The sequence below is a fragment of the Muscardinus avellanarius genome (assembly GCF_963383645.1).
Source record: "Muscardinus avellanarius genome assembly, chromosome: 16".
Classification (NCBI taxonomy): domain Eukaryota; kingdom Metazoa; phylum Chordata; class Mammalia; order Rodentia; family Gliridae; genus Muscardinus; species Muscardinus avellanarius.
Window position 1 is genome coordinate 31,571,755 of NC_137802.1, and position 18,885 is coordinate 31,590,639.

The 18,885-nt window shown below is 43.7% G+C and overlaps 1 protein-coding gene across 1 annotated transcript; it reads right to left on the bottom strand.

Moving 5' to 3' along the window:
* Positions 1-2,408: 2,408 nt before the first annotated feature.
* PEX12 (peroxisomal biogenesis factor 12) lies at positions 2,409-4,501 on the bottom strand (the record flags this gene model as incomplete). The annotated part of the gene is made up of 3 exons (XM_080712388.1): positions 2,409-2,808; positions 3,538-4,091; positions 4,376-4,501. 3 exons carry the CDS (start codon positions 4,499-4,501, stop codon positions 2,409-2,411), a joined length of 1,080 nt encoding a protein of 359 aa, XP_080568514.1.
* Between the last annotated feature and the right edge of the window lie 14,384 nt (positions 4,502-18,885).

Sequence of the window (18,885 nt, forward strand, 5' to 3'; positions counted from 1 at the left end):
GTGAAAAGTGGGCATTGAGCTGCTCTTAGGTAAAACCAGGAGATGAAATGCAATGATGAGTGAAGTATAGTCTGACCTGGTATTGCCATTGCTTCAATATTGGCTTTGACCAGGGAATGATCCCTTAATCTTCTCTCTGAGCTGATTCTGGTTGTCCCAAACTATTTGGATACTGGCTTTATTCTGAGTATTTCTGTGATACCATTTTGAATTACTGATAGTTTTTTTCCTTCTTAGGTTGAGATGAAAAATCTGGCTTTGAAATCTTCCTGGAGGACTACTACATCATTTCAGTCTTGAATCTGAACCAGTTCCTTGTTGACTTACTGCTGTATTAAAAATGTTTTAATTAATTAACTGTGGGATTTGTTTTGGTAAAATCTGTGAGGTTTATTTATTTTATTTTATTTTTTATTTTTATTTATTTTTGGTGGTACTGGGGTTCCTGGAAGCCCTTCTACCTCCGGGCTACACTCCCAGACCTATTTTATATTTTTGAAATAGGGTCTCCTAAGCCAGCGCTGCTGGCTTCGAACCTGTGCGATCCTCCTGTCTCTGCCTCCCAAGCATGGGGATTACAAGAGTGCGCCACCACGCCCTGCAAATCTGTGAGGTTTAAATTTTTTTTTTTTTTTTTTTTTTTTTTTTTTTTTTGGTACTAGGGATTGAACCCACGGGCTCTATTCTACCTCTAAGTTACATCCCCAGCCCCCCCCCCCTTTTTTTTTCTTTTTTTGTGGTATTGGGGATGGAACCCAGAAGTATTCTACCTCCGAGCTACACCCTCGGCCCTATTTTTAGTCTTTATTTTTAAACAGGGTCTCACCAAGTTGCAAAGGTCCTCACTAAGTAGTAGGTGAGGCTGTCTACGAACCTGGATCCTCCTGTCTCAGCCTCCCAAATTCTGGAATTACAAGTGTGCACCACCACACCCGGTTAGTTTTAATATTTTAAAGTCTGCAGGATGGATATTCCCTTTCAAAATATGTTGCCTTTATGTACTTTGGATTGCTAAAATGAGTCATAGTACTAGAAAAACATCTATCTCAGCAAAAGCGCTTCCAAATTATTTTCAACTATAAATAATTTTTTGTTTTCACCAACCTGCCAATCCAGTGGCATAAATTTTTCTATACAGGCAACTTAAGTGTTTCTGTAGTATTTGATACAAGGTATTTCACATCAGAATGAATTCTTGGCTGTTGGAGCAGGATTTTAATTAATTGGATTAATGCAAAAAAAAACCCAGCAAAATATTAATCAGTACAAAAATACCTCAAAAAGTTAAAGGTGGTCTGAGTGAAAATTTATTTTATAAACACCTCAAGTAATCTTTTAAGTTTCCTCATAATCCTGACAGCATGGAACAGTTTTTTTGTTTTTTTCTTGTGGATAGAACCCAGGGACATTGTATCTCCGAGCTACATCCTCATCTATATTTTTTAGTCTTTTTGTTTTTGAAACAGGGTCTCACTGAGTTGCAAAGGGTCTTGCTAAATAGCTGAGGCTCCACAAACCGCAATCCTCTGGTCTCTATCTTCCAAATGCTGGGAGTACAAGCATGTGCCACCACGCCCAGCGTGGAAGTTCTTTGACAGGAACATTTTTTTTCTTAAAATTTACTTAAATGTTTCATAGAAACTTTAGTAATAACCAGAATATTGTTTACCTGTTGAACAACTATTAACAGAAACAAAGCTTATTAAAAGATCTTTTCATTACTCAGATAAGTATTTAATTTTATTTCTTCATTGCTTGTTAGCTTTGCTTTCACATTGAAATTTTCAGATGACACTATATAATCACTCAACCCTTATTTTCCTTTAACCAGTTGTCCCAAGAAAGATATGTATGGCTCAAAAATGAATCTTCAAATGCTGATAAACTAGCAGATGTCAGACTTAAAAATGGGTCACAGTATAGAGGGAGTTGTTTTCCTGAGGTGTTTCTAAGTATTCCTATAAAAAGCAGGTCCACATTTCATGTTGTTTGGAACTGATAAAATTTCCACTTCACAGGCAGACAAAAGCTTTCTTTTCTAAAGAGAAGGCTTCTTCCCCCAACACCTAGTTTGAAGCCGAACCTGAGGTTTTCATGTATGTCTTAGTCTTTAAAGAAAAGGATAAGTAATGCTTAAGTACTGATTTTATCCATCTCTACATTGGCCCTCAAGTCTCCTACAGTCTTGATTTTTCTCCTTTAACCAAATTGGCCAACTGTAAGTAGGGGTCGAGAGCAGGCTCAAAGGTTAAGGATCAACCTGAACCCTTTTAAAGGAATTCATATGGTTGTTTAACATTAATATAGTTATGGGGTAGAGAAGTGTCAGTGCTATGTGCCATGCTGGAAAACAGCCCTGTGGCCTTATAATTCAGTTCTTAAGCTGTGAGATAATATACTAGTCCCTTTCAGTTTTCAGGGGAGTACAGTTTAATTAGATGTTGTACTTCAGTTGGATAGCCTGTGATAGGACAAGTTTGGTGAGTCCTCACATAATTAAACACACAGCGATAACAAAACACATAGCCAGAGGTGGCGAGAACAGTATCATTCACCCGGGTTTTACGACACAGTGGGCACACAGTCTTCATTTTGGGCAGCAAGGGAGAGTCAGAGTTGTAGTCTAGGTGTATAGGTGGTGGTGGAATGGGAAGGGCAGTCAGTGATTTGATGGTTTCTTGATTTTCAGATGAGTACCACCAGTCAAGGAACTGCAGGAAGAATACACCCACAGAAAGGCCAGTAGAGAGGGATAAGGCAACACCACCTACAGCTTTCTTCAGAGCTGACTTTATCTTCTCATTAACACTGTTGGGAAAACAGAACAAAGAAGCAAAGAGAAAAACTACTTAGTTATAATCAGAATGACTAAAATATAAATGCAGTTCCATACTTTTTATTAGAAATACCAATTTTGGATTGAGTAATTGCTAGGCTGGCACTCTGTCCCAAGGACCTCTTCCCTCTTTCTGACTTAGTAGGAGTGGAGCTTCATTTTTAGTAACAATTTTGTTTTGTTTTGAGAAATTAGTAGATAACCTGATTATATAGACCTTTTATGGAAAGCAGTGCATCCAGAAAAAGAAATGATTAATTCATGTGGAAAATAACAGCAATATGGAGAACTTGTTGGAAAACAAGCACTAGCTAGAAGTGGTAACAATGTGGATATGAGTATAGTCTTCATGACCTGCTTTGAATCTTAACTCTACCATTTCTAACTGTGCAGCCTTGGCCAAGGTACTTAGCTGTTAGTGCTTTATCTCCTCAACTGTTACATGGAGCTCCTGCACTTCATTGGGTTGTGAGGAGGCTTGATATAATGTACAAACACCTAGCACAGGGCCTGGTACATAGCAAGCGTGCACTAAATTGCACCTAGTATCCTGAAGGCTGCCAAGATGGCAGTCCTTGTTTTATGGATATACGGAATAGCTTTTCTGCGATTATGAAATAGACTGGGGGAGGTAAATTTCATAAAATTAGGATATGATTCTAGATTCGGTTAAAGATGTTTTGGAGATGTTAGGGCCTTACCTCCTGGCTGGTTGCTGCATGACGCTGGCTTCAGCTGGCCTGTGCTGTATTGCTTGGATATCCTGAATTGTCAGTCGACCTAGACGAACTCCAGCCAGCTTTAGCAGGGGTGAGTGGTGCTGAGCTTTTCCTAGGATGTACTGAAGTTGTTGCACAAGAAACCAGCCTTCCCAGGCCATGTTAACGAATGGGTAGGCTGCCAGGAAGGCCCTGTAAAATCGTTTCCAGTGGGAAGCAGGGGGGTGAATAGAATATTCATCCTCTTCTCTCAAGCTAGAGACCAGCTTCTCCAGCTTCACTTTCAGATAGGGAAGAAGAACTAGGAACACCATTGATTTCCAAAGCTGCTTCTTGGGGAGACCAGAACTGGCCAATCTGTGAAACCTGTGAGAGTCTCCCATTACAATCCGCTTTAAGCCATAAAAGTTCTCAGAAAATGAGGCACTGGTTTTAGCCAGATAATGTTGCTGGAGAAGAAAATCTAGCAGAGTAAAGATTTCATCAAACCACCTCCAAAAGAAGCCACAGTGGGCAGGATGTGATTCTGCAAGAACCTAAAACAATAAATCAAATGGAATTAATTTTTTTACACAGCAACTATACCTTGTATGTACATCCCCTTTTCCCCTCTAAGTTACACTTTTGGCTTAAGTAATTTCTTTTGGGGTCTACCTTAGTCTCCTTGAAGTCCTAAGTACTGTACAGTACTCTTACACGAGCGGACTGAATATCCATTAACCCATAGGATATGAATTATATGCAAACTGCCAAATAATACAAGTACTTGGCTTGGTTTTTACCCAGCCGTTCCTGAAACTTTTTAGAATTAATACCTTACCTTGACCACATGCTGCAGAGCGGGTCTCACTGCTGTCATTAAACTGTCCTGTGCTACCACCTCAAAGATGGATGGCTGGTCATCTGCCACAGAAGCAGTGGTGATGTGAGCCCCGTGCTCAGCCATAATATCCTGTGTGTACTAGATTTCACTTTTCCCGCAAAAACTCGAGTGCGCATGAACTTTTTTTCCCCTTGTATCAACTAGGTGCTGAGTTTAAAGGTACTCTTTCTGCATGACATCCGAAACGCCAAATTCAGTTTTACAGATGAAATTCAACTGGGGGAAAAAAAAGACTTGAAGATAAAGAGAGGAAGCGGCGGTGGGGGGGCGATCTCAAAGTGCGGTTAAGAAATTAACTCCGGCACAGGCCTAGTGGTATGTGGGGAGGGTGACTGGTCAAATGCGAACCCTCACAGGGCGGAGCGTGCGTGGGGACAGAGGTGGGCGAGGGAGCGCGGCCTCTGGAGCTGCGAACCAGCCTCCCTTAATCGTGGGGGCCGGAGAGCCAGCGGCTGCCTACGAAGTACCGCGCTCCGCGCCCGTCCTTGCTCGCTGACCCCAGGCGAGGCGCGGAGGGCCCACGACGCCACGTTTGCGGGGACGTCTCGGCTTTATGACAGCTGCCACACCCGGAAATAGAAGCGGCTGGGACTTCACGAGCGGCGGGCGGAAGAGAGGCGCTCTATCCCGGACGCGGCCCCGAAACCGGAACTGCCGAACTCTATGGCCGCGCCCGCACTTCCGCTTCCGCCCCAAGGTCTTAAAGAGGGGCGAGAGCTGTGGCTCGGCCGGGTTTTGTTTCTCTTTCTGTCTTCCTCCCTCCCTCCCTCCCTCCCTCCCTCCCTCCCTCCCTCCCTCCCTCCCTCCCTCCCTCCCTCCCTCCCTCCCTCCCTCCCTCCCTCCCTCCCTCCCTCCCTTCCTTCCTTCCTTCCTCCCTTCTCTTTCCTTCTCTCTCTCTTTCCCTCTCTCGCTCTCTCCTTTTTCTTGCGGTACTGGGAAACCGAGGGCCATTCTACCTCTGAGCTACACCCCCAGCCCTATTTGTTATTCTTCATTTCGAAACAGGGTCTCAGTTGTGGAGGGCCTCACTAAATAGCTGTGGCTTGCTACAAACCTGCTATTTTCTTGTCTCAGCCTCCCAAGTTCTGGGATTACAAGCGTCCAGCACCACCCCCGGCTCTTGTTTTGCTTTTCTTCGGTGGCTCTGCTACGTGGACTCGGCTGCAAAGCCAGGCCCCCACGCCTCCTCTGTGGAGACTTTCAGACAGGGCTAGGGATCCCCTCCGAGGGGGTGTCCCGGGGGCGAGAGTGGGCGGAGGGAGGAAGGGACTGGAGGAGAAGGCCCTTTCTGGAAGGAAGCGCGACAGTCCTATGTAATTTATTTTCTGCCGCTCTCCGGAAAGGATTTGGAAAGACTTCTTCGCAAGGAAAACTTTAGCTTTACTACAATGGGAAAGATCCTGCTTGTTCAGAACTTGGGACGATCATACTTTTCACCCAAGCTGGTAGCTTAACCACCTCCCGGATGTTCGATTCTACTATAACTCTAGGCGCTTACAGTATAAAACGAAAATAGCTTCTGCCTTCTTATCCAGTAGGAAGTGTTGGATTAGCTCTGTATGAACATAGTGCTAAAGCGGAGGAATCCTGATGCATTCTGCGAGAACAGGCAGGTCTTGAGAGAGGAAATATTTAGTGCTTTTGTTTGTATACCAAACTAATGTAATCTATTATGAGGTTTACAAAGTGCAAATTGTGTACAACTTTGCCTCCTTCCAGTTGTTGATACAATTTTGGGGGGATCTGGATAAGAGCGCAACTTCTCTCTGACCCCTACTGTACGCCAGGAGTCAAAAGCTAGAAATAGAAGGTAATATTTACTTATCTAGAGGTAAGCAGTTGGTTTCCATAATGAGAACCGTCACGAAACAATGGTTGGGCTTAGTTGTTTCAGTCTTAAACATTGCCCTTTAATTATGTGTTCTAAAATGTCTTTTTTACTAAAATGCCAGTCTGAGGAAGTCTAATTGATGTCAGATTTATTTATTTTTGCAGTACTGGGATGGAACCCAGGGGCATTCTACTGCTGAGCGACACCACCAGCCCTATTTTTTATTCTTCATTTTGAAACAAGGGCTGAGTTGCCAAGGGCCTCACTAAATAGCTGAGGCTGGTCGTGAACAGAGACCCTCCTGTCTCAGCCTCCCAAAGGTGTGCCACCATGCCCAGCTAGATTTATTTTGTGGTACAGGGAATGGAAACGAAACCAAGGACATTCTACCTCTGAGATATACCTCATTTGGAAACAAGGTCTCACTGAGTTGCAGAGGGCCTCACAAGGTTGCTGAGGCTAGGCTGGCCCGGAACCTGCAATCCTCCTGTCTCAGCCTCATAAATACTGAGATTATAAACCTGAAACACCATGCCTGGCTTCAGTTTTTATTTTATTTTAAACCTTACAAGAGGCTTTTTTTTTTTTTTTTCAGTACTGGAATGGAACCCAGGGGCATTCGACCTCTGAGCTACACCCCCTGCCCTATTTTCTATTTGTTATTTTGAAACAGGGTCTAAGTTGCAGAGGGCCTAAGTAGCTGAGGCTGTCCACGAACCTCCATCCTCCTGTCTCGGCCTCCCAAATGCTGGTATTACAAGCCTGTGCCACCAAGCCCAGCTTAGTCTTTTTATTATTTTATTTTATTTTTGGTGGTACTGGGGTTCCTGGAAGCCCTTCTACCTCCAGGCTACACTCCCAGACCTATTTAAAAAAAAATATATATATATATTTTTGAAACAGGGTCTATTAAGTCAGCAAGGCTGGCTTCGAACCTGCACGATCCTGTCTCCACCTCCGAAGCGCAGGGATTACAAGTGTGCGCCACCACGTCCAGCAGTCTTTTCTATTTTTGAAACAGGGTCTCACTAAGTAGCTGAGGCTATCAGCGAACCACGATCCTCCAGTCTCCACCTACCAAATGCTAGGATTACAAGCATGCCACCATGCCTGTCACCTTACAAAGTTTTGAGGACCAGAGATAATATGTTTACATAAAAGCATGTTGTACATATTAGGTGTTCAACCAATCCTAACTATTATATATAAGCTTTTCTTAAGTGACCAGCAAAAATATAAAGTTGAGAAATAACATTAGCCAAGACAAAAGTGGAAAATTAAACATTTCTATCAACCAGTCTTTGGTTGGTTGCAAGCAACCGAAGCAAAAGGCCAATATGACGTAAAAAGGAATTTATTTTTGTGGTACTGGGGATTGAACTCAGAGACAGTCTACCTTCAAGCTACACCCCCCAGTGTATATGTATTATTTATTTGGAAACAGGGACTTGCTATGATTGATAAGAGTCTCATTACTTGCAGAGACTGTCCTTGAACCTGTAATCCTGTCTCAGCCTCCCAAGTACAGGGATTACATGCATGCACCACCGCGCTGGGTTTAGAAAGTTTATTAAAAGCATATGAAGCCAGGAATGGTGACAAACACTTGTAATCCCAGGACTTGGGAGGCTGACACAGGAAGATCCGGGTTCACGGCTAGCCTCAACTACTTATTAATGAGGCCCTCTGCAATTTAGCAGGACCCAGTTTAAAAATAAAGAATAAAAGCCAGGCGTGTGGCACACGCTTGTAATCCCTGCACTTGGGAGGCTGAGACAGGAGGATCACGCAGGTTTGAAGCCAGCCTCAGCTACTTAGTGAGGCTCTCAGCAACTTAGTGAGACCCTATTTCCAAATAAAATATAAAATAGGTCTGGGAGTATAACCTGGAGGTAGAAAGCCTCTGGGTTCCACCCCCAGTACCACCAAAAAAAAAAAAAAAAAAAAAAAAAAAAAAAAAAAAGAATAAAAAATTGGGCTGGGAGTGTAGCTTGGAGGTAGAATGCCCCTGGGTTCAATCCCCAGCATCAAAACAACAACAACAAAAAGGATATGAGTAGCTTACAAAATAAATCAGCCCTGAGCCTAAAAGGGAAAGTAGCTGAGCCCCCCCCCCCGGGGGGGGGTGGAACCCAGGGGCATTCTACTTCCAAGCTACACTCCATCCCTATTTTTTTATATTCTTTATTTTGAAACAGGGTCTCAGTGGGTTGCAAAGGGCCTCACTAAGTAGCTGAGGATACCTGAGAACTGCCATCGTCCTGTCTCAGCTTCCCAAATGCTGGGATTAAAAGCATGCGCCACTATGCCCGGCTGCTGAGATTTCTTTTTTCTTTAAAGAAAGGAATAGAAGAGCTGGGCGTGGTGGCACACGCTTGTAATCCCAGCATTCAGGAGGCTGAGACTGGAGGATCGCGGTTCGCGGACACCCTAAACTATTTAGTGAGGCTCTCTGCAATTTAGTGAGACCTTGTTTCAAAATAAAGAATAAAAAATAGGGCAGGGAATGTAGCTCTGAGGTCAAATGCCCCTGGGTTCCATCCTCAGACCCGAAAAAAAAAAAAAAAAAGAAAGAAAGGAATAGAAGCTGGCAGGCACATATCTGTAATGCAGGTTGGAAGGCTAGCCTGGCCTGGGCTAGCAAGACCCTGTCTCAAAAAACAAAATGGGCTAGGGATGTAGTTTAGTGGTAGAATGCTCTTGGTTCCATGCCGTGTGTGTGTGTGTGTGTGTGTGTGTGTGTGTGTGTGTGTGTGTATATAAACAGAATCTAGAGGATGCCAAGAGGTAATAATCACAATAGTATCGTTATAAGGTTTTCAGTTTACATGGCTGTTTATTTTATTTTGTTTCTGGGTTTTATTTTTTGGGTGAGGGTAGAGAATTGAACCCAGGGCCTTATCCATACCGGGCAAGTGCTATACCACTGAGTTAACCCCTAGCACTTTCTAGCTGTTTTATATGCATTGTAAAATTCCCTCTTTGACCATATCTTTACAAACCTATGGGAAAATCAACCAAAACCCATAAATAATACACTTGTATACAAGTTCATTAATTCAACAAACATTTGCGTACCTATTAAATGTTGAGCATGTTCTTAGCTCTGGGGATACAGAAGTGAACAAACCAACAAATCACTGTACTTGTCCTCAGTTTACCTTATGGTGGGAAGACTGAAAAGCACAGTCCTGTGCAGTAACACATGCTTGTAATCCCAGCATTTGGGAGGCTGAGACAGGAGGATTGTGCAGGTTCATAGCCAGCCTCAGCTAGTGAGGCCCTTTGCAATTCAGTAAGATCCTGTCTCAAAATAAACAAAATAATAGGGCTGGAGGTATAGCTCAGAGGTAGAATAGAATGCCTCTGGGTTCTATCCCCCTACTGAAAAAAAAAAAAAAAAAAAAAAAACCCGCAGTCATTTGTGGTGGCACAGATCTGTAATCCCAGGATTTGGGAGGCTGAGACAGGAGGATCGCAGGTTCAAAACCAGCCACAGCAATTCAGCAAGGCCCTGAACAACCTAGTGAGACCTTGTTTCCAAATAAGAAATAAAATGGGTCTGAAAGTGTAGCTCAGAGGTAGAATGTCTCTGGGTTCAATTCCCAGTGCCTAAATAAATAAATAAATAAATAAAATAGGGCTGGGATGCGACTCAGGTAGAAATACCCCTGGGTTCAACCCTCAATACCAATTAACAAGTCTGGGGGTGTAGCTCGAAGGTAGAAAATCCGTGGATCCAATTCCCAATACACCCCCTCCCTCACCCAACACACACACACACACACACACACACACACACACACACACACATACACACACAGGGCTGGGGATGTAGCTCATGGAAAGAGGGTTTTAAGAAAATTCTTGTGCAAGGAAACAAATCCAAAGCATGTCGTCTTGTTTTATGCGTCCCTTGAAGCCGCCACTGACCAACCTCTGAGACCTGGGTGTCCAGGCCCCGCCCCCCACAAGGGCAAACTTGTGACGCCCCGCCTCCGCGACTCCCGCCTTCCGGCTCTCCCGCGCACCGCGCTGACGTCGCGGCGAGGCCTTCTGACGTCAAAGATCCCGGCCCACCATCTTTGTCCCTGGCAAATTGGGTTTTGCGCAGTGGCTTAGACCTAGAGAAGGAGTCGTGACGGGCAGGAAACCATTATACCAGCACCCGTGCTGTGCTCTCCGGCCGCCGCCACCACCCCCGCCCTCGCCTCCGGTGAGTTCCAGGCGGCCGGTTCTGCGGTGCGCCCCGAATTGGGTGGGGGAGGCGGCGAGGGAGGGAAGCCCGGGCTGGGTCCGAGGAGGAAAGCCTCCGCACCGTGACCGTTGAGGGCGGAGGGGCCGGCGGGCTGACCGCGGGGGGAGGCCGTGGCGGACGGGGCGCGGGTGTGGCCCAGGGCGGTGGCAGTTTGCGGGGAAGGGAACGCTGTCTGGCCGGGAGTCGGAGGGCGAGGCCAGGGGTGTGGCCGCCGTCCTCCTGGGCGTGGGTCCTGGAGACGCCCGGCTGCGTCCTGCAGCCCTGGAGAAGGGATTCCCCCAACCGGGCGCCCATCGAGCCTCGCCCGTCTCCCTCAACCTGAGGCTAGAGGAGGCTCCCCCACCTGGGAGTGCAGGAGCCCCAGGGTCGGGATCGCTGGGGAAGGAAGAGGAATTCCCGATACTCAGAGGAAGGGGGGACCCAGTGCGAGCACGTCCCCCCGGGCTCCCCGCCCGCCTACCCCCTGGGTTTAGCAGGAACAGTTTGGTTTGCGAAGGGCTGTACATCAGGCTCCAAGAAACAGGATTTTCCTGTTATTTCCATATTCTTTGAATTCAAAGAATTTGTGCTGGTCCTCTAACGGGGCTTGGGCTTTTTGTTGAACTCACTCGGCTGCTTCATTAAGAAGCAGTGTAAATGTGATTTAGATGCTTCGTTAAACTTTTGACTTTGAAAAGCAAAGCGGCCCCCCCCCCCCACTGACACTACTCTTATAACCATTGTGGCTTAAAAAAAAAGTGAACGCAGTGAGCTCAGAAAGGCAAAATGACTCAGAAAGAAGGTGGGCTCAATTTAAGTTATTAATTGCCTTCCTTGTATAGTTCTATTGCTTTAGCCTTAGGGTGCACTTAAAGGTAATAATAGAAAGCAGCAGAGGAAGGAGGTGCAGCTATACAGGGAAACGTGTAACACATTCCAGTGATGACTAAGCTGGGTGGTAAGGTGAGAACTGTTTGCAGGTATCCTAACAGTTGAAACTCTCAAGGAAGCAGAGGATCGTGTGTTCTGCAAACAGCCTCACTGAAAGTTAGATGGTAAAATTCATATAAAGTCAACGTTCAGACTGAAGGAATTTCCCTTCTTTTGTCGTCATCTTCGTCCTGGTCTTCTTCATATTAGAGGCGGAACCCAGGGGCATTCTACCTCTGAATCATACCCCTACATCCCAGCCTTATTTTATTGTTTATTTTGAAACAGGGTTTAAGTTGCTGAGGGTATTGGTAAGTTGCTAAGGCTGTCCTTGAATCTGCAGTCCTCCTGTTTCATTCTCAAAAACTAGGATTACAGGGGTACGGGGTGAACCACCGTGCCTGCCATCCTTTTCTTTAAGAGAGAAGCATTTTATTTTTTGTTTTTGTTTTTGGTGGTACTGGGGTTCCTGGAAGCCCTTCTACCTCCGGGCTACACTCCCACGGGCTACACTCCCAGACCTTTTTTTTTTTTTTTTTTTTTTTTGGTGGTACTGGGGATGGAACCCAGGGGCCTTCTACCTCCGGGCTGCACTCTCAGACCTATTTTATATTTTATTTGGAAACAGGCTCTCTCTCTCTCTTAAGCCAGCTGAGGCTGGCTTTGAACCTGCATGATCCTCCTGTCTCAGCCTCCCAAGCGCGGGGATTACAAGCGTGCACCACCACGCCCGGCTGACCTATTTTTTTTTTTTTTTTGCCGGTCTGGGGATGGAACCCAGGGGCATTCTACCTCCGAGCTACACCCCCTGCCCTATTTTTTATTCTTTATTTTGAAACCGGGTCTCACTGAGTTGCAGAATATTTTTTTAACTTTATGTGGAAACAGGGTCTCTTAAGCCAGCGAGGCTGGCTCCGAACCAGCGCGATCCTCCTGTCTCAGCCTCCCAAGCGCGGGGATTACAAGCGTGCGCCACCACGCCCGGCTCGAGAGAAGCATTTTAGAATATTGTTTTAGGAATAATTTGAACCAAGCTCTGTGTGTGTGTGGTGTGTGTGTGTGTGTGTGTGTGTGTGTGTGTGTGTGTGTAGTACTGGGGATTGAACTATGGGCATTCTACCTCTGAGCTATACCCCAGCTTTGTTTTATTTTATTTTTTTATATTTATTTATTTATTTATTTATTTAAACAGGGTCTCTTAAGCCAGCACGATCCTCCTGTCTCCGCCTCCCAAGCACGGGGATTACAAGCCTGTGCCACCACGCTGGGCTTTGTTTTATTTTTAAAACAAAAAAGCGTCTCACTAATTGCTGAGACTGTCCTCAAACCTGTAATCCTTTTGCCTCAGCCTCCCAAGTACTCAGATTACAGGTGTGCACCACCATGCCTGGCTCTGTGTGTGTGTGTGATTGATTGATTGAGAATTGAACCTAAAGGTTAGATTCAACCTCTGAGCTACATCCCCAGTCCTATTTTGTTTTTTACTTTGAAACAGAGTTTCACTAAGTTCCTGAAGAACTTGCTAAATTCCTGAGGCTGGGCTTGAACCTGTGATCCTCCTATTTCACTCCCCCAATACTGAGATTACAGACATGCACTGCCAAACTCATTTGCAGTGTGTGTATGTGTGTGTGTGTGTGTGTTTGTGTGTGTGTGTGTGTGTGTGTGTGTGTGTGTGTGTGTATGTGTGTATTGTGTTACTGTGGATGAAACCTAGGGGCATACCTCTGTGCTACACCCCCAGCCCTATTTTTTATTCTTTATTTTGAAATAGGGTCTCACTGAGTTGCAAAAGGCCTAAGTAGTAGGTGAGGCTGTCCTTTAACCACGATCCTCCTGTCTCAGCCTCCTAAATGCTGGGATTATAAGCATGCGCCACTATGCCCGGTTTGCACAAGGAATATTTAGACAGGACATGGTCTCCTTTCTATCCTTCTTTCCAGGCTTAAGTTTTCCAGAATTTATTGGTATTTTGTTAACAATTGAACATAAAACTTGGAGCTTGTTTCTTTTTCTAATTTACTATAAATTATTTTGTAGTTTGTTATGTTTAAATACAAACCACAGAGCTGAGCATGGTGGCACATGCTTGTAATCCCAGCATTTGGGGGACCGAGAACAGAGGATCGCAGTTTGTGGACAGCCTCAGCTACTTAGTGAGGCCCTCTTCAACTCAGTGAGAACCTGTTTCAAAATAAAGAATAAAAAATTTGGGCAGGAGTTGTAGCTCAGAGGTCAAATGCCTCTGGATTCCATCCCCAGACCCGCAAAAAAATTAAAATAAAAATAGCGCCCCGTGGTGGCCTGAGGATTGCGCAGGTTTGAAGCCAGACTTGCTGGCTTAAGAGACCCTGTTTCCAAATAAAAATATAAAACTGGGTCTGGGAGTGTAGCTCGGAGGTAGAAAGGTTTCCAGGAACCCCAGTACCACCAAAATAAATAAATAAATAAATAAATAAATAAATAAATAAATAAATAAAATAAATAAAAAACTAAAAAACTAGAAACCACAGGTGATTTTAGATTTTAAATGTTTAATAATCTCTGATGAGCTAAACAATACATGATAACTATTTTTTGTGTTATTATTGAATATTTGATTACAAATGAATTTAACACTTCTAAGCCAGGCATGGTGGTACATACCTATAATCCCAGTCCTTGGGAGGCTGAGACAGGATGATCATAGGTTTGAGACCAGCCTTGTGTAATAACTTAGTGAGACTCTGCTTTAAAAATAAAATAGGGCTGAGAATGTAGCTTAGAGGTAGATCCCCTGTCTTTTTTAATCCCTAGTACCCCCACCCCCTCAAACCAACAAATAAACTAGGTGTGGTGGTGAGTGCCTGTAATCTCAGAATTTGGGGGGTTAAGACAGGGTTGCAGATTTGTGATGAGCCTCAGCAACTTAAGCAAAACTCTCTAGGACTTAGGAAGACATAAAGGTGTACCTCAGAGCTAGACTGCCTCTAGGTTCATTCTTAGTATCACAAATCAAAACAAATGACAATGAGCCGGGCGTGGTGGCGCACACTTGTAATCCCCGCGCTTGGGAGGCAGAGACAGGAGGATCGCGCAGGTTCGAAGCCAGCCGCGCGCGCTGGCTTATGAGACCCTGTTTCCAAATAAAAAAGTATAAAAAATAGGTCTGGGAGTGTAGCCCGGAAGTAGAAGGGCTTCCAGGAACCCCAGTACCACCAAAAAAAAAAAAAAAAAACCAAAAAAAAACAAATGACAATGAAAAACTCACCAAACACCACCTCTAACTCTTGTAAATGTTCATTCTTGTTGGAGTGACCTTTCTGCTTTATAATTTGCTTCACTTTGGCTAGTTTTTCACTATGAACACTTAACTGTAAAGCCTGTTTTGAGCAAAATAACAATAATAACAATGTGCAAAAATTACCAACTGCTGCTATTTCCCAGAAAGCCATTTGAAATCAAGACCTTTGTTGTTGTTGATGTTTTGTAGTACTAGGACTTGAACCAGGGGCATTCTACCTTCAAGCTACACTTCCAGCCCTTCCCTCCCTCCCTCCCTTCCTTCCCTCCTTCCTTTCTTTTTTTTTTTTTTTTCTTGTGGTACTGGGGATGGAAGCCAGGGGCCTTCTACCTCCGGGCTATACTCCCAGATCCATTTTTATATTTTTATTTGTAAACAAGTTCTCTTAAGCCAGCGAGGCTGGCTTCGAATCTGCGCGATCCTCCTGTCTCCACCTCCCAAGCTCGGGGATTACAAGTGTGCGCCACCACGCCAGGCGCTATTTTTTTTTTTTTTTTTTTTGCGAGTCTGGGGATGGTACTCAGAGGCATTTGACCTCTGGGTCAAATATTTTTTTATTTGGAAACAGGGTCTCTTAAGCCAGCTAAGGTTGCCTTCAAACACCACAGCCCCCCAATCCCGGCTATTCTTTATTTTGAAACAAGGTCTCACCAAGTTGCAGAGGGCCTCACTACCTAAGTATCTCAGGCTGGCTGCAAACCTCCAATCCTCATGTCTCAGCCTCCAAAGTACTAGGATTACAAGTGTGTGACACCACACCTGGCTGAAATCAAGACATTAGTTTTTTTCCCCTGACCTTATTCTACCCAGGCTATGAATCTTATTTTGCCTCCTGAGTGTCTTTTTCTCTTTTAGGGGTTGGGAGGGAGGGAGGAATGGAAAGAGAGGGGGGACTGGTGCAACCTATATTTGACGGAAACTAGGTTATGTTAAATCTAGATATCTATAATGCTGAGCAGGGAGGCCTCCTGTGAAATGCAGTGACATCACACTCTGGGCTAGGACAAGTAAGAATGATTTTGTGTTTTAACTATGGCAGCGATGTTGTTTAACAATGTCCCTAGACCATATGGCACACAAGCCTCAGAATTGCCAGTGACCGCAAAAAATAAATAAATAAATAAATAAATAAAAGGAATAGCCAGTGACCTGTTAGGATTAATCTGGTAGGAAGGTGGTATGAGTTTAAATTCCATCAAGGCTTTACTCATTCCTGGACCTCTCCTGAGGAATATTTTTTCCAGGAGGACTTTGATGTTTGAGGCATTTGAGCAAACTATATTTTCTTCGGCTCCATCTTGTCTACTTCTCTGTTGCTTCTAAATATAGAAATCATTTTTCACCATCCCGTATTTTGGAAAATCTGGCTATATCTCTATCTAGCAAGTTACTGAGTGTATTTCATTTAAAAATATGTATATATGATAATAGAATGTAGTGAAAATTTCTGTTGAAGCCAGGTGTGGTGGCACACGCTTGTAATCCCAGCATTTGGGAGGCTGAGACAGGAGGATCCGGGTTTGCCGACAGCCTCAGCTACTTAGTGAAGCCCTTTGCAACTCAGTGAGACCCTGTTTAGAAAAATAAAAAGACTAAAAAATAGGGCTGGGGGTGTAGCTCAGAAGTAGAATGCCCCTGGGTTCCATCCCCAGTACCATACACAAAATTTCTGTTGAGAATTTAATGTGTGTGTATATATCAATGAGAACTTTAGAAGATGTTATTTGCTTTTCTCAAGAAACCAAATAAACACTTCAAGCAAATTTTTATCTTAAATCTTAAGCACAGGCGGTGTGTGGTGTAGCATGCTTGTAATCCTAGTACTTGAGAGGCTGAGACAGGAGAATCACAGGTTCACAGCCAGCCTCAGCTACTTAGTGAGGCTCTCTGCAACTTAGTGAGACCGTGTTTCAAAATAAAGAATAAAAAATAGAGCTGGGAGGAGGGGGAGGATTCAGAGGTAGAATCCCCTTGGGTTTCATCCCCAGTACTAAAAAAAAAACAAAAAACAAAAAACAAACAAAAAAACCAAACACACACACACACACACAAAAAAAAAACAAAACAAAACAAAAAAAACTTAAGCACATTTGAAGTTTTGGTGACCACATGGGATTTAGAATGGCATAACAGTCAGATGTGGTAGTGCATGCCTGTAATTCCAGTATTTAGGAGACTAAGAGGATGGCAGGTTTGAAACCAGCCCCAGCAACTTAGTGAGATTCTTAGCTTAGAGAGACTCTGTTTCAAAAACAAAAAGGACTGGGTTTTATTTCGACATAGAATGCCTTTGGGTTTAAGCCCCAGTACAACAAAAAACTATATAAATAAAATAGCATAACAACATAGACCATAATGGATTTGAGCTGTAGCAACTCCTTTTAGGTTCTAGTGATCATTTCTGTATATTGGGTTTTTTTTTTGCTTGTATGTGTAAATTCATAGATACATTTTCTTCCAAGTCTTTTTTTTTTTTTTTTTTTTTTTTTTTTTTTTGCAGTACTGGGGATGAAACCCAGGGGCATTCTACCTCTGAGCTACACCCCCAGCCCTATTTTTTCTATTCTTTATTTTGAAAATGGGTCTCACTGAGTTGCAAAAGGGCTCACTAAGTAGCTGTCCACGAACTGGGATTCTCCTGTATCAGACTCCCAAATGCTGGGATTACAAACTTGAGCCACCACAGGCTGCTCATTCCAAGTCTTTTTTATATGAAGAATTTCTTCTTCATTTATTCACTTCATATATAGTTTACATCATTAATGGATTAAGTGATTATAGCATTCTTTGAATTTTTTCTAGAAAAGCATTTTGGAAGCATTGCATAAAGCAAGTGTTTGTTATAGATTAATTTTTAATTATAACATATGAGGACAGAGTCTTGTGTATTCTCTTATGATATTTGTGAGTTCTAGCTCAATTTTTTTTTTTTTTTGATACTAGGGATGGAACCCAGAGGCATTCTACCTCCGAGTTACAGCCCCAGCCCAATTTTTTATTATTCTTTATTTTGAAACAAGGTCTCACAGAGTTGCAAAGGGCAGAGGCTGTCTGCAAACCCAGATCCTCCTGCTCAGCCTCCCAAATGCTGGGATTACAAGTGTGCACCACCAAGCTGGGTTTAACTCACTTTTTTTAGTAGGGTAATCCAGTGATTTTTGGTACAGCCTAAAGAACTGTTGTATTAGGATCAAGACCATAAATAGTAAATGGCTGGTTGGAAAGAGCAAATGAGCATAATTTCCATTAGATTAGGGATCAGATTTACACCAGCTATCTTCATTATTTTAGGTTTACCTGGCATTTATTTATTTATTTATTTTGGTGGTACTGGGGTTCCTGGAAACCCTTCTACCTCCGGGCTACACTCCCAGACCTACTTTAAATATTTTTTTTATTTTGAAACAACGTCTCTTAAGCCACCGAGGCTGGCTTCAAACCTGCGTGATCCTCTTGTCTCCGCCTCCCAAACGCAGGGATCACAAACGTGTGCCACCATGCCTGGTGGCCTTTTTCTTTTACTCACATTGATTTATTTGGTACTCAAGGCCTTTTCTCCAAGATCCCTATTTTTTCTTGTTTTGCCAAGTGTATTTGAGTTATGGCTCAAATTGTATTGACTTGATAATAATGAGCAGGTCCCAGATATCTTGTCCTGGAGTTAGTAATAAGCATTGATCATGATGGCAATAAGGGAAGAAGATGCTCATTTTTGTGTGCAGAAGGAGTATTCTTTTCAGAAAGTTGAATATACTTAAAGAAGTCAAGGACTTTGGGCAAGTCCTACAGTTTCTGAAGTGAGAAAACATTGTCTCCTTATTTGGAGGCAGCATGACCAGCCCGTGCAGGTTTTGATGTTCTGGTAGAGCCAGGCGTCAGCCGCATTCCTTCTCCTGGAACTCAGAGCTGAAGTGCCAGGGTTAGGGATACGATCCATGTTCTTGTTGTTGAAGTACCGAAGCCAGAGGTGTTCTATGTCTAAGCTTCATCTCCAACCCTGGTTTATTTTCTCTTTTGAAATGGTCTTTTAAGTTACTGCATGCTGGCTTGAAACTTGGGATCCTACTGCCTCAGCCTCCTAAGTACAGAGATTGCAGGCGTGTGTCACGGGAACTAGCTGAGACACATGTGCGTTAGCAGGTTCGGATTCTCTTTTGTACTCAATG